This window comes from Embiotoca jacksoni, unplaced genomic scaffold (assembly GCF_022577435.1).
Source record: "Embiotoca jacksoni isolate LCO1_2020_lvr unplaced genomic scaffold, fEmbJac1.0.p SCAF_13, whole genome shotgun sequence".
Lineage (NCBI taxonomy): Eukaryota > Metazoa > Chordata > Actinopteri > Embiotocidae > Embiotoca > Embiotoca jacksoni.
In genome coordinates, this window is record NW_027185263.1 from 7184674 (window position 1) to 7206414 (window position 21741).

Genomic DNA, 21741 nt, shown 5'->3' on the forward strand with positions numbered 1-21741 from the left:
CAAAAAAAAAATGAATTCTCCTTTTTACTGCAGTATGTTCTCTAAAAAAAGTTTTCATATCAGCGCATATCAGCCTACATAAGAACCAGTACCGATAAATTTGTGATTGGCCAATCGGTTGGGCTCTATAAATCATATTCCATGTTGAAAATAAACCTACCCCACCTGAAAATATGCAAGCCAGTTAACACTGATGCTAGCCAACAATGTTCTTTGAACATGACATGGACAGCAAATGCAGGATCATGTTTTTGCTATTAGGCTTTGGATCTGTTTTCCCCATATTTGTGCTAAGTTAAACAAGCACTATCCTACTGTGAAATATTGACTATCAATCACACAGGGAGTCGTGAGTGAGTGAAAGAGGGTGATTTCAGACACTTACACTGAGTGACAACCACGTTTGGCTGCACCATATCTTACATATATTATGTTTTGGGTGCCACTTCAGGTTGTGTGAGAGTAAACTGTGAAGCACTCCAGTTGTCGTGCCCGGCACAAACTACTGGCTATATAATGTGCAGATTATGGGGCAAACACAGACCCGCAGATCCTATTAACAGCTGGAAATATCTCTTTAAGTCTTCTTGCTACACAAAACCGTCACATCAACCATCAAACTAAGAGGAGCCCCACTTAACTTGTGAGTGATATTTGGGGCCTTGGTGGTGTTCTGGGAGTTGAAAGTCACACAGTCGACAGCTCAGGGTGTTGAACTTTCTGTTTTGATTTACATGACAGATCTACATACTACTGAGGCGAGCAGGCGGCCCCATCCGGCTAAAGCAGTGAAGAGAAATTCAAGCAAAGTCTTTATATGGCATATCTTCCTTTACATTTTATAATTATGCAATTTTTCCAGGGCTTGTGTCATTATTTTAACATCAGTTTACATACATTTCATCAGCAATTCGTTCGCACTCATAAAGGGATAGGGAGCAAGTTCACTTCAGAGTCTTACGAAACACATTGTTGAAGAGAGGAAAAGATAGTTAAATGTGTGTGTGTGTGTGTGTGTGTGTGGCTTCTATCTGTTTGTAGTCCACCGACTGGACACTTCCGGTGCTGATGACGCTGTAACATATGGTTTCACACCAGCTGATTGGCCTGCATTGTGTGCTTCCATGTGCATGCCACAATTCTCTGTGTGCGTATTTGTACCCAGGGACCATAAATGCACGCGTGTCTGTGTCTGTGTGTGTGTGTGTGTGTGTGTGTGTGTGTGTGTGTGTGTGTGTGTGTGTGTGTGTGTGCGCGTTTCCATGGTACAGTTCCAGGGAAGCACAGGAAGTTAAACATTCCTGATTGTCCTGCTGTCGGTCTGCATGCCTTTTGGCAAGCACTGTTCCTGCTGTGTGTGTGTGTGTGTGTGTGTGTGTGTGTGTGTGTGTGTGTGTGTGTGTGTGTGTGTGTGTGTGTGTGTGTGTGTGTGTGTGTCATCCCCTCACTTTAGATTCAGAATTCACTCTACATTCCTGGAACCAGCACTTAAGGAAGACTCATTTTAACATAAAAATACAGGCTATGGAATCATAAGCATCAACATTTAAATTTACATTTTTGTTGTTTCCAACAGCGGCAACAGTGCAAAACTCCGATGTCACCTGTAACCAAAGAAATCCAACCACTACACACTAATGGATTACATTACATCAGGCCTGATTAGATCTAATTAGATTAGGATTAGATTGTCACTTAGACACCTTCTTAGCCAGACAGACAGAGCGACGTGTTGGCAAGGAAAAAGGAAATTCAGCCAATTTTATTCATGCTGGCTTTTTGAGGCTGTCATTGCTCCTCATGCTTCATTGTGACTTTTATCATCCAATCATGGCGGGACGCATTAGGAGACAATGCTGATACAAAAGCACTGCTACGGAATAATCCAAACGCATCATAGAGGTGTCTTGGGTTTACTTTGTGTTCGCATTTCTATGTTGCCTGGAGGCAATCCAGCTGTGACACACTCTATGGCAATGTAAACATACAAAAACAGAGAAATGATAAATATGTAAAAGTGACACAGAGGAGATGTGTTGTAGCCATACAGGTATTAGAACCACAAGACCAACATCTGTAGAGGTTTTGTAAGAAGCTAAAAGGTGGTAAAATACCTTTTTAATCCTCCCCTTGTCAGACAGGAGACTGCTGGTTTATTTCATGATGTTGCTAATTGCCCTTTAAGCTCTGCCAAAGCCTGCTGGATTTTTCCACGACCAAACTGCATTGCATATTACAGAGAGCACTTATGGAGACAGAGAACAAACAAGCTACAGAGGTTGTAGTGTTCTCGGAGAAGGAAAACACAAAATAGTGAACATTAAATGGAAACATATCTACCCTTTTTTCTGCTGTCTGTATTTGTTATGAATAAATCCACTGCTTCCTATCTGATTTTCTGCCTTTTATTTATAAACCAGGCTATTACAGAACAAGCAAATGCACATTAAGATATGCAATGTTACTATTTATGTTCAGTTTAACACTTGTAGAAAAAGGTTTGTTTAACTTTGTGATTTCATCTTGTCCTTCAGCGAGGTTTTCTTTCCAACTGTCACTCGTGAGAATTGTTGAGTTCCTCTCTGTAAAGTTGTAAGAACTGTACGATGTAATGTGCCCTGAGACGTCTTGTGTTGTCTTGAATCAAAATTTGAAAAATATTATATTTTGGTTTTGCAAACATTTGTGGAGAAAGAAATTCTTTTAAAATAAAGTGATGAATGAACTGAATTTTTTTTTTTTTTAACTATAGGCATATGGCCCAGAGCCTGATTAAACAATTATACCAGAGTTGCTTATAAAAAAGAGAAGAACAGAACACTGAATATAAGTTAAAAATCCTGAACTAAAATAGAAACAGCTATGTCAGTCAACTGAAACTGAGTGAGGGACAGACATATTAAAAAAGGTATAATTTCTGAGTAACAGTTTCATCTAAAAATCTCCCACCATGAAAAGAGTGAGCAAACCAACAAGGGAGAAGGTGGTCATCTTGCATCAGCAGGTTCTCTCATAAGCAGAAGCAACTGTTTCCATATGTGCAAGCTTTTCTGCAGAGCTACAAGGAAATAGGCCATGCTGAGGAATGAAAATGCATTGGTCAAAAAAGGGAACGAATTGCGGCAGAGGAAGGACACATCACGTGAACCTCCCTTCGAAAAGATTTGTCCAACAGCAGCTCAGACCTAAAGGCAACAACCAAAGGCATCCTGGTAGAACCATCTACAGTCCGAACAGAAGTCTGGGCACAAGAAATATTGATTTGATGTAGGGTTTTTTTTTTACAGTTACTGCACATTAATTGATTAAAATAAAAACAGTCATGGCCATCTGTACAATGTTGCACAACCCCAAAACTCTGCTGATCATTATGAAATCTCTTCTGGCCGTTTGGTTAATTGCTGTAAAAGTTGCATAACTACACAAACAATTGACTGAGGAAAAAGTCTATTCATGACTGAGAAGAGCCCTCCAAGGTATTTTAATCTTCACTACAAGGGCTGTTGTCCATGCTGTAGTTGAAGATGAGGTTTATCTAACATTTCATATAACAAACGGAAAGAACTCAAACATTACAAAAATTACTATCCTTTTCAGTTTCATTTTGGCGCAGTTATCAGTCAAAGAGGGATATCTGACTTAATTTAAAGCAGGGAAAAATACTCTGAACACTGTGCACTTAATAAACTGACACAAATAACCCAACTTCAAACAAGCCGGACTATTCCTTTAAGTTAGTAGCTTGCTGTTGAGTTGACTCTCTGAAATACTTCGCTGTCCTAAATCAAAAGCCAAAGAAGAGAAGTTATGTAACAATATTTGTGTTGAACTCCCATGAAACACTGGTTGTCCAGGTTTCACAGACAGCCGTGTAATGTATTGGGTGTGAAAGTTTACGTCAGGAGAGATTACGCTGTGTTTATGGAGCAAATAGAGCATATGCGGCAGAGGGTGCGAGGAACTGAAGACAAAACCAGCTGACGGACAAATCTCCATATAACTGAAATTTACCATAAAAAGTCAGGTCTGTGTTTGGGCTTTGCTTTGTGTGTGATACGCACACACACACACACACAAACACACATAAGATATACGAAGCCACCAAACAGTGCAGCAGTAATGCCCAAAATTAGTAAGAGGAGGTGAGCTCTACCATTTCTCTGTCTCTCCCTTCAAACTGAGTCAAACAAAGACCTTTCAACTGCAATTAAGGTAATTTAAGGTTTAATGATGGCTGTGTTGATATATTAACATTGAACCTCTCTGAACCAGACTTCTGTTATGGTTTCATGACTGAGGAATACTGTCCTTGTTGCTATTAATATTGATGACATGTAGCAGATGAGCCTAACAACGCACCCATTACATAACAGCACTTAAAAAAAAATACAGTAAATTCAGTGAGCTCTTCTTAGACAGCCATTTCTACAAAATTACCTGATCTGACTGCCATCAGACTAATGAATAGGCAGTTACCATCATATCCGTCCCAAATATATGAGGTAGTTTAGGGGCCTGCTGAACCAACTGGGCAAACTTTACCCATCAGTAGACAAAAAGGTTATTGTAAATGTGAATCCTAGTAGCGGTAGTAATTATGACGGGAGCAAAGGAGGAAGCCAGGGTAAATAATTTAAAGTGTGACCAAGTCCATGTCATCAGGGCAGGTTTGGGATGGTTGGATGGATCAAACACAAGACTTTTACAGAGGACCCTGCTTTTTTTGTGTCCCGTTTGTGTGCTGTTAATGTACACAAGTTAACTTACGAAGCGTTTTTTAAATTAGGTAGCATTTTTTCCTCACTGAACCAAGTAATCTTGACACAGATTATCTGCCTGAATGATCCTGTAGTGGGAGGAGTTTTAAAAACATTAATTTAACGTTCCCTACTGTGAGAGTCAACGCAGATATGGAATCAATAATATATCAGACATTTTGATATTGACAACTTGAAATATTGTAATGTGAAAAGAACAGCAAGAAGATATTAAGCAGAAATTAGCAATATAGCCACGAAGAAGGAGCAGGTGTGCAGCATCAACAAAACCCACAAGCCGAGAGCCCAGTAATATTAATATGGTACTGCATCTCCACAGCAGTGGAGGATCAGAGGATGAATACAAATGAAGACATTGCTAATGATCACAGGATCCACTCGCCCACCTGTGTACAATTAGAATATTAGCTTGGAGCAGTAGGTAGCACTAACCCTGTCAGGGCGTAGAAATCAAACTTTATTTCCAACTCACCTCCAGCTGGCGCTGCAAAATGTTTTAAGTTATCCTGACTGTCGTCTGACTTTATCCGCAGCTTTTCCTCCTGTTTTGTTTGTCAGTGCAAAACGCACACACAGCTGGAAACAACCGACGTCCCCCCCCACCCCCTCACAGGTGCGTCTTATCTTTGTTTTAGTCTGAAGTCACATTTGATCACGGGAGTTTCTGTGAGATCTCAACTTCTTCCGATCCACACTCCATTTAAGTTGATGGCAGGAACGCCATTACACTGTTTGTTAAAAGCCATTAAAATCAAGAGGAAGAAAGAGAAGAGATCTCGAGTCCCTTAAATCGTCACTCTGAAATTGTTTGGTAGTAACATCAAGTGTGTGATCCTGCTGCTTGACTGAATCGTCTGGTGAGTGTGCTTTTAAAATATTTAAAGTTGTTTTAATTTGTTGTTAGGTTTGTAGTCTTATACATTTTTAAGATTAAATCAAGATGTGAAACTCCTGCAGTGTGTTAAATGTGATACGAGTTTTCTTTTAGACTACATAAATAACTCAGCTTTTACTTTGTAAAAACTTCTTTGGTTTAGCAATAAATATGCCTACAGCTTTGAGCCGTCTGTGTCAGATTAGCACATCTGGATTTTAGGTTACTCCCATTATTCCTCAGATTTGTCAGTACTTGGGTCAAAAATGAAGGGAGTGTCTCAATAGAGCTTCACACCGCTGCTGAGACTCAAGGACTTTATTCATCTGTACTTGGATGCATTGTTTTGTCAGAACAAACATTTAGACTGCGGAGAAAAGTATTTGTCTTTTATTAGCTGGTTCTCTAAAAGAACTTATCTGCACCTGTCTTTAGTCAATGTCCCACCATACCCTTGTCTCTGCAGCTGGAAAGATCACATGATGCTGCTTTCATGCTTCACAAACACACAGCTGTTAGGTGGTAATTATCAGCCACACGAATTGTAGAATTTTGATTTGTTTAAGAGATTCATCTTTAACCAACCAAATGTCAGGATTTTAAAGTGCATTTTTTTAAATGGATGTTGTCTTTCATTCAACATTTCCCATTGCAGCCAACAGTGTTTCTTGGGTAACCCTCTCCTCTCTGACAGAGATCACTCATGAAATCTTCCTGAAACAGCTATAATTCTTTTTAATCTTCTAATGCCATCTTTGGTCAAAGGGGTTCATGTAAACATTTTCCCCACAACATGCACGCCAGAAAATACAACAGAGAATGTAATCAATGTGTGCACAGAGGCTGGGAATTAAATGGATTCTAAAGGTGCAGAGGAGGTGAGGTGGGATCACTCACCGCTGTTCTTGTGTCCCCCAACACCAACATTTTTGCCGTTTATGGTTCAAATTTACCATGGTGTCGACACTGCTGCCCTTTCACCTCACACTTTCACCATTAATCCACTGGAGGAAATCAATTGATTCTGTTTGGTCAAGAAAACACAAGTCAATGTTCTTGCTGTTCATCGAGTGCCACCTCTACGTGAAAAGGTTGTTTTTGTTTGTAATTTTGTAGATTTCCAAACTAGAGAATTTACATTGTGTTTAAAAAAAAAACCCAAAAAAACAGGTGTACACGGTTGCACAACTTATCACAATTGAAAAGCATATTCACACTAATGCGACATAGAAAATGCATATTTTGTCTGTATTTTATTTCTACAGCAAGATATGTAATGCTTTGAAAATTTCTTATTTCCTGACGTCAAAAAGTTAAATACTGAATTGAAGGTCTAACGGGGTATTTTTTTTTTTTTTTTTTTTTTTTTTTTTTTTTTTAACAGATGGCAGGGTGACCACAGATGAATAAAAAAGAAGAATCTTGAGCATCTTATACTGTATGCCACTTTTGTCAGCTAACCCGACCTCTCACTTGGTCATTCTGAATTTCAGTGCTCTTCCTTTTCATCTTCTTATTCCCTCTTTTTCTGTGCCCCATCTGCAAGTGTGACTCCGTGGCGAATCGCTGGGGAAATCAGACAAAAGCAGGGAAAATCGATGGAAGGACAATCAGCCATGTGCCGTCTGTCAGCCTCCTTCACACACAGCTGGATCTAAATGAGTTTAAAAGCTTCGAACAACCCCGTCTCTGGTCATCATCAAATACAGTATGTGGCAATAGGTCTGGGATGGGGACTAACACTTGACAGATGATTGTGAATCAATGGCTTCACATTTCTTCAACACAGATGGAGCAGTAGGACATCTTCAAATGAGCAGACAATTGGAAGTGCACCATCAGATAGATAATGAGGCAGACATAAGTCTACAGATTTAGACTAGTGAAAGAGGTGGGCAGTTCAGAGTAAATCAATCAATCAATGGCAAGCCGATTAACCTCTGTGTCTGCCGCTCTGTTGGCTACATGAAAGCAGTGGAAAGAAGAGTAGTTGCTGAAGAAAATGAAGAGGAGGAGAAAGGGCTTAGATAATTGTGATAGAAGCAACTGGGATGAAGATTAGAGAGACATGACAGATAATGAAGGACCATTTCACAGGTTTTTGCTGCATAATGTCTGAAATAATCACGCTTTTGTGTGTTTATATTCCGTATTTTTCCCAGGCTAAATTATGAACCCTGGCATATGGTTGTTTAGAAGCAGAGCAGACAGACAGCTGACAAATTACTGCCTCAGCAGTCAGAGTGAGCAACCATCGGGGCTTTTTGCAATGTTCTATTTTCAGCTGAAATGCTGTTTTTCATCAGGAAAATAACATCAATTTTTTTTTTTCGTTTTTCTTTCCCGCTAAACTGCATGCAAGTCCTACCAGATATATTGACAGAAATGTCATGTAGTGTAGGTTGACTGCTGTATGCTTCAATATACTTGCAATAGCACACTACGATATATTTATATATATATACACAGATATGATATGTTTTATTTGCATTTGAGGGCTTTTGATTACACTAAACCTTTTGAACATGGAAGCTCCTGAACTCTTTGCCTCCATCGGGCTCTAAAATAAATGCCATGCCTGTCTCTATCACACACTTTATTTTGGCAGGGTACCTCAGTCCGTTGTTCCATCTCTCTATCACCATCTACTGGCCGAGCAAAATACAAGAAAGTAATGACGAAAGACAAAATAAGACAAAACATTAAAGATCTGAAAACAAGTCAGATATACAAGAGAGACAAACAATATTTACTGTAGCAGGTTGCATGTACAAGAAGGATATAATATATTCAACCAGTCAGTTTGTCTAATTTTAAAATATATAATATCTGAGCTACATGTAAGTCAAACAAATTCCAGCAGCCGTCTGTAATACTGTTGTCCAAAACGTTTGTCTACATGGAAGCGCAATGAGGGTGAAGATGTCGCACCACGTAGTGGTTCCGTGTGGTGGGCCGGGATCAGGTGTCACCGGACAGGAACCGTGCACTGGCCTCCACCAGGGCGCAGATGTCGGTAGATGGGGTTAGCCAACAACCGCCTGTAAGCAGAAACGTTGAGAGACCCTCGGCGATCCAGAGACAACGCGAGCGCAGGCGCTCACCCAGGGGTGAATTGGCAGGCATGCAAGCAACCGCTGTGCTTCGTGCATGCAAGATGTGCGTGTAAAACCTTGCTTAGGACAGAGACGGGAAGAGTTATTCTCAAGTTCTAGCTTCTTCTTTTCTTCTTTTTTTTTTTTGGTCTTCTCCAGAGAACTGCCTACCCCAGCTTTAATCATGCTGTTGGATAAAAACAAAGTCACTAGAGGTCAGTGTAGATGTCAGAAGGGAGCTTGTCACACTTTCCCTACGTGTTTAGTCAACAGCTTATTCTTGCCTTGAGCAGTCAGTGTTTGTCATACTTCACAGCTTACTAAGCCTTCTAACATATACAGTAGATAAACTACTCTAAGCCTGTGATTTGAATTGGAACACACAGCTGCTTGCTTCTACACATTTGAAATTTAATAGCTCTCTTGTTAGGACATGTCCACAATTCTGTAACGTGTACAATCCTCAGTAATTATTATTAATAACTCACGGCTTGGTCCCTAAAAGAGAAATAAAATCCATGTGCTCAACACCTCCTGAATGCCACATGCTGGAATGAAAGGCGATGTTAAAAGCTTTGCATCATGAATGGGAATCTACATTTAGAAGGCAGTGCAGAGGACTCTGCTGAATCTCCTGCTGTGACCTTGATCAAAGAGCATGCAGCAGCATGTCAAGTGTATTCTCAGTAACTTGTTACATCATATCATGTAATTTGCGTCATGCACATAGTCGGAAAAGGGTTTACAAGTAAGCTCTCTCCTGCGTGGACATCTTCTTTCAGTCAATGGGAAATCATTGTAATTCCAGACAGCTTTGTTGTAAAATTACCCTTGCTATCCTGTTTCTATTGTCCGTGCGTGTGTGTTAACAAACACGCGGGTGACCACGTCCGTGTGTGCCGGTGTGTCACGTTACAGTCTCTTCAGGACAGTCCTAAAGATAGTGACCAGGCAGGAGTGTGTTCATCTGGTGTAAAGAGTAGAGAGAGGAGTTTTACAACACAGTGTAGAATAGAATAGAATGGAATAGAATTTCGAAGAATCAATGGAACAAAACATCAGTCATGGCTGAGGGTGTTAAAACCTCAAAACAGCTGGAAGCACTGAATGCCTACTGTGCAGGCAAATGATCTAAGTAGAATTGGGTGGAACAGATGAGAACAGAATAAGTAGCACAACAGCTATATTACATGCTATGCTGAAAAGTCTTACATTGATCTGCAATGAAGTGTGTTAATTTGACCTACTATTATTACTGATAATAATCTAAACACTGAATGAATTTTTTTTTTTTTTAAAAGGACACCTATACAATAGCACAATACCTATATTTCATTAATTATTGTAAAAATCCATTTTTATCGACAAATTAATCTGAATTGTATGCTTGTTTAAAACCACAAACCACGATGCAAAAGAGGAAAGAATAGCATATTAACGGCATTTCATTAAACACTGTAAAATCTAAACTGTGTGCTTGTTTGGAACAAACCAAACAGTCGAATACTAAAAAAAAAAAAAACCTCTTATGCAGGAGAGAATCAAATGTGATTATAATAGAAGGTACAGCACCTGCAATCCATTTTACATAGTAACATTTGAATGATGTGCTTGCTTAAAACAAGACAAGTAGAGCATCTACTGAAGCCTTTCTATGCAATAGAATAGATAGTAAACTATCTGCATTTCTCCATTTTAAAGTGGGTGTGCTTCTTTAAAATAACTAAATGAGGTAGTCTACTGAAACCCTCCCAATAGAATAGATAATAAAATAGCTGCATTTCAATCTACGTTCTACAATCTTGCTTAAAACAACAAACTAAGTAGAATATATGGCCCAGGCCATTGGTCAGCATGAATTTTAATCACTGAGCAGGAACAGCAGGGGGGCTTCCTTGACATTCAACGATACGGGGGATAAGTATTTCTGTGTGTCATCATTAGGACAGCCAACAGCTTCTCAAAAAAACATGACAGCAGATGTTTCAAAATACATCATCATCATCATCATCAAGAAGAGCCTGCAGTCTCAAGCAAACACTTGGTGCCCAAAGAAGACGTTTTTGGTTGCGGTTGTTGTTGTTGTTGTTGTTTTTTTACAGTGTACTTCCCCTTTGTTCTCTGTCCTTCGGCCCCTTGTCTCCCCTCCTTTACTCCTCTCCTCTCTGGGTGACCTTGTGACGACGTGAACCTCTTTTCTTTCTCCGCCTTCCGAAAGCTATTTCTCCCGTTGCGCCCCGTCAATGCTGAGAGGAAGAGGGGGAGGGAGGACGGGAGGAAACGAGGAGAAAAGGAAAGGGAGAGACGGAAGGAAATAGGGTAGGGGAGGAGGGGAGGGGGGGGAGTGTGGGGGGGGGGGGGTGAGGCGAGAGAAACGAGAGAGAGGGGTAGTGAATGTAGCTCTAGCTTGTGGGCCGGGGGGTGAGCTACCTAGCCCGGGCTGCTCTGCCGAAACATCCATGGGTGGCTGTGTCGGGAGCCACCACGACTCTTCGGGCAGCTTAAACGAGAACTCGGACGGCACTGGAGGTAATTTACAGGGATTATCGACGTATTTTATTGGCCGCGAGCTCTGGCTTTTTTTTTTTTTTTTTTTTGTGGAGGGGCTTCCTCCGGGTTTTCTGCATGTTGTCCTCTTCGCTTCCTTTTTTTTGTTTTTGTTTTTGTTTTGTTTTTTAATATCCGAGCCCCAGACAAGAGCCGCAGGACAGACACGGCAGCCCTCCCAAGGTATCCGCTTCCAAACGCAGCGGGGCCTTTTAACGCGAGAAACGACGCGTCGTCCGTCGGCTCGCTCCTCTCCAAACTGGGGGTGTGTGGGGGAGGGAGGGAGATCGGGGATCTTTTACTGTGCGTCGTCGCCTCCCTTTGTTCTTTGATGTTGACCGAGCTAGCCCGGCTAAAACGGAGCTAGTTAGCCTCGCTAGCTTTCTGCATAACAAAATACGGGTCACGGACGGCAATGGCATTGCGAGGGAGCGCACAGGCGTGATTCGGTGTGGTCTGAATTATTGCCCCGACTCTCTGCCCAACTCCCAATTTACAGTCCGCTGCAGCCAATGGCGATTGTTAGTATAATCTTGTTATCGTTGAGTGTTGCTTTCCAAGTGAGGTGTTGGAGCATATTTTGAAGTGCAGGAGGGGAGGAGGGGGGGGTGAGGTGTCAAAACTTGGGCAGTGCTGCAGCTTTGTGATAAAGGAAGTGTGATATATTGGGGTTTTTTTTGGTTGTTTTTTTTAAAGACAGTATAGCAGCGTCTTTGCTTTGTGAACAATGCCTGAGAGCAATGAGCACCACTGTAAACGCAACAGAGTACAATCGTAAAAAAAAAAAAAAAAAGACTGGAACAGATTAGGGGTTATTGCATTTATTGAGCAATAAACACAGTTCTGCCCGAGGTTGTGTGACATGAAGATATATATATATTTTTTTTAAAGTAAATTTTGAGGGTGTATTAGTTAAGAGCTGGACAAAATCTAATGTAACAATACTTTTGGTAAAAAGGATGACTATTGGTGCTTTCATAAAATATTTACACAGATTTTAGTTAAATAATCATCGGTAATGTGCATATAATGACCCAGTGGGTAAAGGCCAATAGTAGATCGGTTACAACAGAGTGGTAAGGCAGCCTTTAATACTAGAACTACACGGCACCTATGCCACGCTATTATGATGTAAATTATTGAGTTCATATCATCATTAGATGGCTCCAGATGGAGACCCTAACAGGGTACAGTTGGTGGGGGGGGGGGGGGGGGGGGGGGGGGCAGAAGTAAAGGTTATGATCAGCATCAAGGAGCCGGTATACAGAGCTGAATCCAGAGTATTGTGTTTGGATGGGATGCATTTTAACCAGGAGGCTCCTTTTGGTGGAGACTTTTATCAAGCTGAGGTGTTGTAAATAACTCTTAGCTGCAATTTCCCGGTCTGAGGAAAGGGATCCGCTGTTGGCCAGTGAGTTATTTTAATGACAGACTTGGAGATGGAGCCGAGCAAAAGTGTGTGTGGGGGGTTGAGACGGAGCACTTGGAGATGCCACGATAAATCCTGGGTTGCTTTACGTCTTCCTTTTTGTCTCCGCCTCTATATTGCCAACTTTGCCTATCTCTCAGACTCGCTCCATGACTGGATGTCACATAAACGGCAGATATCTGAAGTGTGCAGCATGAAGAGGCGGCGCAGTGTTAAAACAACGGATGCAGACAAGCAGTTGTTACTTGACACCTTGCCTAATGACGGCAGAGGCGGTTAGACCCGAACAAATTAATTTTTTCACTGAAGCAGATGTCATAACCAGATTTAAGTGCAATAAAAATTGTAGTGTAAATTTGTTACACTTGCTGGCCTACATAAATCCTTAAGGATTTCTGGGAATTACTGAATGACAGCCAAGTGGGCTGGTGTTTAATGATACAGTATATTACTGAATTATTGGCAGACAGATGAGCTGGAAAGTAGGCTAATGCAGACGTATGAACACAGGCAGTATCAACGTACAGTACGAGCATGAAGGGAATTCAGGCGAGTATTGCTGTAAAATGACCACCGAAAATGCACTGCTACATTATTTCTGTCTTTTCATAATATTTGAAATCTACTCAATCTGTTTTTATTTTAACCCGTAAGAACTTTTGCTAATGTTTTGCATAATCACGTAAAACCCAATAACTTCAGCTTATTGCCAGCTGCTCATTTTTATTGCCGCAACACCGACATTTCCCCTTTTAAGCAACAGTGAAAGGCTAATCCCTTCTGATTTAGTCAACGGGGCCCTGGTTGCGACAACGTGGTGGGTCGATGAGCCGCGTTTCAAAGGGAACGGTTTTCTTCGCACCGCGTTGCTCTCGCTGGTACATTGTGGTATTACGCGTAAGCAAATATGGGAAAATCCAAAGCAAGTGTAAACGGCGGCGATCTTATTTACTACCGACTGCCAGATGAAGGTTCGTGTTATCAGAATGCGCCGCGTCGTCATCGGAGTACACCTGTACCAGCAGCAGGTGTAACTCAACACCTCGATCCGTGTCATCCTCCCCTCCCATCTCCGCTGTCTTTGTGCTGTACGCACGCGCACACACACGCACACACACACACACACACACACACACACACGCACGCACACTGTCCTGTACCTGCGTCCCCTTCGGTGGTGGCGATCCAGATGGTGTTATTCATCAGCCATTCTGCTGCAGACGGAGCACAGTTAGATGCCATAACCTCATAACCGAGTTTAGAAACAACACTTCTGGCCTCGGTTGTGCTCAGTCTGTTGTGCATGCTCCGTGTGCGTATATCTTGTTATATTGTTGGTCTATGTCTAATCTGTCGCCTGAGCATAGTTGTGTCCCTAAACAAAGTGAAAAGACTGATGCTTTGTTTCAGGTAGATGCTCTTGTTATGCTCACTGACACAATCTGTACTTTTCATTTTTGTATCCTCTGTGTATTTTCCACCTTCCCTCTGCCTACTTTCTCTTGCCTACATCCCCTTTTGTTTTTGTTTTTCTTCTCGTGCTTCTTCTTGGTGATTCCTCTTACTCCTTCTTGCCTCCCTCTCGATTGCTTCCTCTTGTCTATTCCCATTTTCCTTTTTCTTTCATCACCTCCCTCCATTCACCCTCTCTCTCTCTCTCTCTCACTCTGTCTGGGTTTCTGTCTACCTTTGTCTTCTGGTTTCTGTTCTTCATATCCCTTTTTTTTTTTTTTTTTTTTCTCCCACCCTCCTCATCTCCTCTCTTTCTTTTCTCTCCATACATCCCTCCCCCGCCTCTCCCTTCCTCCGTCCCAGTGGCTTTAGGGCGTAACCAACCCCTGAAGAGAGAGCGGCCTAAATGGAAAAGTGACTACCCGATGACTGAAGGCCAGCTGCGCAGCAAGAGAGATGAGTTCTGGGATACGGCGCCAGCATTCGAGGGCCGGAAGGAGATCTGGGATGCGCTGCGGGCTGCGGCCAGCGCCTTTGAGAGCAATGACCACCTGCTGGCTCAGGCCATCCTTGACGGGGCGAGCATCACACTGCCACACGGTAACAACACATTTCCACAGTGGTACACGTCAACAGTAGTTGTTGTTTTACTCTCCCTGAAATGTATACGCAGCGGGATACTTGGTGGAACTGAGCCACTTTGAGCGAGTGGCGTCTGTGCTGTCCGCTTTGCTGTCTCGCGCCATAATTTACTTTTTAGCAAATGTACCTGAATATAAGCCTCTGCATTATTCAGCCAGCAGTTAATCGGAGTTTAATGACCTCTAAGTGAATCTCGGTAACCACATTTTAGAGTTCAGACTAGAAGTGCAGTATATGCTGATGAAGGAATCAATAATAATAAAAGACAAGGGCGTGTTCATGGTCTTCTGAAAGTCTGACTTTAGGAAATAATCACTAACATGCCAAAGACGGTGCATCCTCAAAAACACACTTGAGATCATTAACACGGAACAAATCTATAGAATTGACGGGGCACAGATTCAGGAAACCAGACTCCATCTCCGCACGGTAATTATTAACTGCTGGAGCAGGCTATCCATTCGGGGATGTGCGTCATTCCTTGTTATTCCTAATTCACATAACCTCACAGTCCTATTGTCTCAACTGAGGAGAGAAAAGGTCCTCTTTTTCTTATTAAGACGTTGTTGTTGTTGGACGATCTTGTGTTTTGTTCTGATAGCGGTTCTCAGTTTAACCCGCCTCTCCAGACTTTCATATTAGAGTGTAGACGTGTGTTTTTTTTTTTTTTTTTCCTGTGTTAGTGAAAGTAAATGCAATAAGCTGATCGCACTAATTCTCAATGTCAAACAAGCTTAGATGACTGGCTTGCTCTTAATAACCAACATGTTCAAAACCATATCCGGACCTCGTGTCTGTTATGACACGGCGTCGTGGGTATTGTATAGCTGAAGTCCTCGTATAACATGGTGGGGAAGCAGCGCATTTCAAAGTTCGTTGCTTTCGCATTTATTTTCTGTCCTGCAGCTTTTTCTACTTTTTCACAGACAAACTCTCCCGCACGAAACCAGAGATGGACAGAATTATTCTGTTAGTGGGCCAACAGGGACTTCAAGTCTAACAAGTCTGTAAGATCTGAAACGGCTTTGCCCGAGTAGGATTTGGGTATACCGTTGCAGATAGCAGCGAAAGGCTTTTCATGAACAAAGTCAATATCTTGTCCTGCTCCGCTCCTCTCAGTAGTTTGGCTGGGTCAGATCAGATCCTGCTGGGCTGCAGCTGTGGATTCCCCAGACCTGACATCACCGTTTCATTCATCCAGCACTTTGCAGGCCAAAGAGCCAACACATTTTCAGCACTTGTATACGAAAATGGAGGGACATGAAGTTACAAGTCCAGAGTTAGGGTTGTTCCCAGATTATCCAGTCTCACTTTGGATCTTTTTTTTTTTTTTTTGCCTTCTTTTTTTTTCTTTCACCTTCCCAGTTTTAATTGATTATTCCGCAAAAAAAAAAAAAGTTTTTGTTTTGCTCTATCACTTAAGCCAATAATTAAAAAAAAGGAAGATGGAAGCAGCACACAGAAATTGGTCGATTGGAGCAAACGAGGTGAATCGAGAACGTCACGCCACCAATCTGGGTTTGTAGCACAAGACACCGGATACTACTCGGGTCTCTCGGGTTAACAGCCAGACGCGCCAGCAGCTCTGTAAAGCTGCACTTGAGCTCAGTGGTGCTTTGAGCTGAAAGCTAACATCCGCGTGCTAACATGCCTCTCGGTGACGAGCCTCACATCCTAACGCTAAGCAGACGTAATGTTTACGATGTTCAACGTCTCAGTTTACTGTGTTAGCATGTTAATTAGCACCAAACACAAAAGTACAGCTCAGGCTGATGAGAAGGTCGTTAGTTTAATGATTTAAATTCATCCTGAAAGTTGGACATTTCTAAAATTAGTTTATCTGATGATTGAGATTTTTTTTTTTTTTTTTTTTTTTTTTGCAAAACTACAAATGTGAATCTCATTGTGGCATTAGACAGATAAAAATGCCACCAACGAACACCGTTATTTTTACCGTTTACTGTTGTTTTTCCATATGTACACCTCTCTCTTGTGGTATTCGCAGCCTCTGATTTTTTTTTTTCTAAAAAGTCAAGAGTTCGCAAGTTGTGACTCGTTTGTTGACTTTTTTTTTTTTAGAAATAGTGAAGACTATGGAAGTAAATGTTTTTGTTGGATGGTCAATCATTTTACTCGTATGGAGTAGTTGTTTAATCGTACATCTGAGGAAAATGTTGATGTTCCCAACGGCCTCATATTTTACTTCTGTCACGACACCTTTGCATTCGCTGCACTGTGTTATCGGCCTGCTTGCTCGCCAAGTTGTTCGCTTCTGACTCTGAGACACTGTTTATGTTGTCGTTGCCAAGCATACCGTGCCGCACAACTTTCCATGTCGTAACCATGAGCTCTCGAGTCCCATTTGAAGGCAGCAGAACTGACAACCACCATTTATAGACTTCCAACAGTTGCAGATTTTTCCGTCTGGACTGAAGTGGCGGACAGAATAACTGACTGTATCACTTGAGGCATCCCGAGCATTGCTGGGACAAAGGTTAGGTCACTGTGGGACAAATCAATTGTCCTCCAAAATGTGTTAAAAGCTTTGATTCCCTCCATTACTAGTGGAGCCATTCAGGAAATGGAACAGAGTTTTGGAGGTTTCTCAGAAGCTCCCCCATAGTGGAGACTTTTCACTGTGTTCATTAGAGATGCATCAGCTGCTGGGCTCTCTATCACTTAGTAAACTGGAGACCAACTTTGAGGTTATCTGTGGCTCTGTGAGGCCTAAAGTGGAAACCATTCGCATCAGCCGCTGGTCAACACGTTGGATTCTATTCAACCTGCACCAAATTAAAAACGTCATGTTCGCTGATTCACATCATCACAGGCCTTATGTTGGCAGCCAAGTCAGACCGCGTTAGGGACGCTTGTGTAAAACAATGAATTTTTCATGTAAACAAATGTTTTCCTGCGTCGATCATAAAACGTAATCTCTTAAATGTGGTGCAAAACTGAATCGTCCTTGCAAGCATGTTTTTCAATCTTTTTTTTAATTTTTTTTTAATGAAATCCCACAACCGAAACTATTAGCATTCTGCAGCTGAAAGATAAACACTGAGGTGGAGACAGCTGGAGAGGAACAAGCAACAGTTACACGGACCTTTGAGATTGATATTCAGAATCACGTTTCTACATTGTCAGTGAACCATGTTCAACATTTGTATTTATTAGTGTTTTGTGACACTGGCTATGACCACTTCCACATATTTCTCTGTCTCTTTTGGCATAACATTGGAAAGGAATTAGATGCATTCATATTAAACTGGTCTAAGGAACAGTCTATGGCGGTCAGGTGTGCTAAAATATTAGATGTCAGAGAGTTTATCTATATTGAAATCCTGGGATTTATTTGTACATGTTGATAATTTAATTATGTTCCTGACGAGCACAAAAAAACAACAACAAAAAAACATGGTTACCGGGTATGTAAGTCTGTTGGTGTGGCAGCAGAGTAACGGGCTGCAGGGGCTGAAAGTGTTTGCCGACATATTCTTGAAAGCTTTTTCACAACATGGTCTGAAGAATGTTGTTTTGAGGTCGATGTAATTATGGAAGCTCTTTTCACACCAAGTGGTTTTAGGTGACCGCTATTAGAAGGTGTTGTACACTTGTTATCCACAAAGTAAGTGAAGCTCTGTCTTTTCTGCCACTAACGCCCCCATTTGCCCTGCTAAAGGTTTCCTGAGGCCCAGGGTTCCTGTAATGTCCTCACCTTGACCACAGCAGAGCGCAACATCCTGTGGGTTTCTGCTGACTCATCTCAGTCTCGGTTACCACAAAACTCATTGTCTCTCTTCCTCAAGTGGTTCGCGCCTCAGTTTTTAAGTTATAAAACTACACCAGAGCAGCACGGAGAGCTTTTGAAATGTTTACGTTAACGCGGAGAGACAGACTTCTCGCTTTTATGGGGAACGTTTTCACCCCCGGCTTTAATTAGTCAAATGTCTGAAGGGCAACATCATTAGCATCTTTTTAAACTATTAAGAAGATAAAACATTGGGGAGGATTAGCCTGCTTTGGGATTTGACTCTTAATTGTGTTTTGACTCCTGAGAGCTAAAATCTAAGGCAGGCAAACTTTCGATTTAAAAAAGAAAAACCCCAACAAAACCCATTGCAATTACTTGGTGTTTTCAGGTATGAAAAGAAGTCTTATTAAATTATTGTGCAAGAGACCTGTCTGTCTGAAATCCCCTTGAGGACCCCTGGGGGCCCCCCTGCAAATGATATCACATTAAGTTTCTGTCCACGGAATAACATGACCTATTCACTTCATTTTACCCCCACCCCCCCACCCCCTCCCCCCCCACCCACCCCCCTCCTCCCTGCATACAAACTCTTTATTCTCAGTTGGTAAGTAGTGAGTGACATAATGTTTTTATGTTGCACTCCAACACATAACATTCCCTTTTCTCCTGCTTTCATTCTTATTTCCTCACAGTCTCACTATTCCAATGACTTCAATTCTCATTTCTGTATTTCATCCCATCACAGCGAAATGTGACTTGTAGGTCAGGTTTTGTTGAATGGAACAATATGTATGTTTGATTGCTATAGTGAAAATATACACATTTCTTAAAATACAAAATAAATGTGTAATAACAAATAATAATTTAGGATAATAAAGTAAGTTCTACCCCCAAAACATGGCTAATCTGGACCAATTAATCAAGACTGAAAAAATGAATAGAAAAATTCAGGGATTACCTGATACAATTCAATTCCTTTCAGTTTAGTTGTGAAGTAATTCGCATTAGAGTTTCCCAAGTAATCATTTACCAGTTTTACTCGACACAAGTATGCTTACAGTCATGTTTATGTTGGCTGTTGAGTTACTGTAAGTGGTAACCTACTGTAGACGATGGTTTATAGCTTTTTTTTTTTTTTTTATCATTGCTCATTTATTTATTTGATTTGGTTAGAATGGAAGTAGGCCTCTCTGACACTAATGTTCTGATAGAAAACGGTAAAAAGATTTTTATTTTTCCTATTTTTCAAGGAGCTCTGACCGAATGTTACGATGAACTGGGGAATCGATACCAGCTGCCAGTTTACTGCCTCTCTCCTCCCGTCAACATGATCGAAGAGCGCTCCGATGAGCCCGACGGCTCAGATCCAGACTCCGGGGCCGCGGATCCGTCCACGGGCAGCGCCAGCGACCCCGGCTCAGGAGGGGAGTGCCAGCTTCGGCTCCGGCTCTCCACGGGTCGCGACCTCCGGCTGGCGGTCCGTTCCACGGACACGGTGGGCATGATGAAGCGTCGTCTGCAGAGTCAGGAGGGCGTGCCGGCCACAACCCAACGCTGGTTTTTCTCAGGTCGGCCGCTGACAGACAGGCTTCGCTTGGACCAACTCAACATCTCCAGGGACTATGTAGTGCAGGTCATTCTCAGCCAGCGTCCGCCGCCAGAGCCTGAAGCAACACCAGGACAGACACCAGAGGCGTCAGGGCCGGTGGCAGTGGAAGGAATGGCTGCACTGCCACAAGAGCCAACGCCGGTGGAGAATTAACATGGCTGCCTGGAGCCATAACAAGGGACAAAAAAAGAAAAGAATGATAGATGATTCTGTCTTTTCACTTTTGGTCTCTTCTCTTCTCTTCTCTTCTCTTCTCTTCTCTTCTCTTCTCTTCTCTTCTCTTCTCTTCTCTTCTCTTCTCTTCTCCTCTCCTCTCCTCTCCTCTCCTCTCCTCTCCTCTCATGTTGTTTTTGCTGAGAAGGGCTTTGTTTGGGCAGAGGTTGGCCGCCTGCCAGAGCATAAAGACTCTTGAAATGAGAAAAAGACTCTTCCTTTTGGTTTTACCTGTTGAAATTTTGACCTTTTTGAAGTCTTTTTAACTGTTCCTATGGAAACCAAACAACAAAACGAGAACTTTGTCAGATGGCTTGAAGGGTTTTCTTAGCAACACTGATGTTTGAATGTTTCTGTGTTTCAGGTTCCATTCAAACTCTGCTGTCTGCTGGGTCCGCAGACTGAATTTTGTTTATAAGGCTACAGGGTTACATATACGTTTTCAATTCAGACAGTTAAGAGAAAAGGAGAGTCTAACAATCATGACACATCAGGCTTTTTTGGGACTACATGTCAATCAGATCAAGAACACTTAAGTCAGGGGACTGAATCAGTTTGCTAACCGCTGTAAAGAATCTTGTATTGCTAGTAAGCAGACAGATGTGTCCTCTTGTCTTGTGAAAAGGTTGTAGTGAGGGGGCATGACTGGAATTTTTTTACCAAGCCGCTGCTGGATTAGATACTTTATTTCACTCTGCTTCACTCAACAATCAGATTAGTCATGTAATAAACATTAAGTAGTCAGCCTATGAGTGTGAGTGTGAGCGTGAGTGTGAGCGTGTTCAAATATAAAGACACACCCACATGTATTTGTGTGGGAAAAGGATGGAGATCAGAAACACAGTTGCATATTTTGATTAAAAAATAGAATGTTTTTAATTAAAATTGGTCATTGTTTATATTCCTCGATCACTGTCTGATTGTTTTTTCTGAATATTTTCATATTTTGATGTGAATTGTTCCCTTGCATTTTTTTGCGGGGGGTGGGAAGGGGGGGGGGTTAAAATAAGGCTCATAGTTTGCAGTTAATTGCACATTTGATCTCAAAGAGGTATATTATTGTTACCCTGGTTCAAATCACAGATCAGAGCCGACAAAGACGTGATCTCTTAACACATTTTTTTGTGGCTGATATTAATATTTAAAGGAAGTATAAAGAAGAGGGAAATGGCTGCAGTGCCCTGGCTTTGTTCAAAACTACAAAAACAGCCTTGCAGCTCCTCTAAAGGTTACTATATCACACAATACATCTTGTTCAATTGGTATAAAATGTATATATATAATTTAAAAAAAAAAAAAAAAAGCATGCACCCGCTGCCAATCAACTGGTCCCTAACCCTTTCCCTAGTCC

At 41.7% G+C, this 21741-nt stretch overlaps 1 protein-coding gene across 1 annotated transcript; it reads left to right on the forward strand.

The window, feature by feature from the left end:
- The first annotated feature begins 11104 nt into the window (after positions 1 to 11104).
- On the forward strand, positions 11105 to 21299 carry ubtd2 (ubiquitin domain containing 2). Its single transcript, XM_069146121.1, has 3 exons — positions 11105 to 11276; positions 14539 to 14775; positions 19819 to 21299. Exons 1-3 carry the CDS (start codon positions 11207 to 11209, stop codon positions 20328 to 20330), a joined length of 819 nt encoding a protein of 272 aa, XP_069002222.1. The 5' UTR covers positions 11105 to 11206; the 3' UTR covers positions 20331 to 21299.
- Positions 21300 to 21741: the final 442 nt, after the last annotated feature.

Coding starts and splice junctions, on each gene's coding strand:
- ubtd2 (XM_069146121.1), top strand. CDS start 11,207: ATGGGTGGCTGTGTCGGGAGCCACCACGACTCTTCGGGCAGCTTAAAC. Junction 11,277..14,538: donor GAACTCGGACGGCACTGGAG/GTAATTTACAGG, acceptor CCTCCGTCCCAG/TGGCTTTAGGGCGTAACCAA. Junction 14,776..19,818: donor GAGCATCACACTGCCACACG/GTAACAACACAT, acceptor CTATTTTTCAAG/GAGCTCTGACCGAATGTTAC.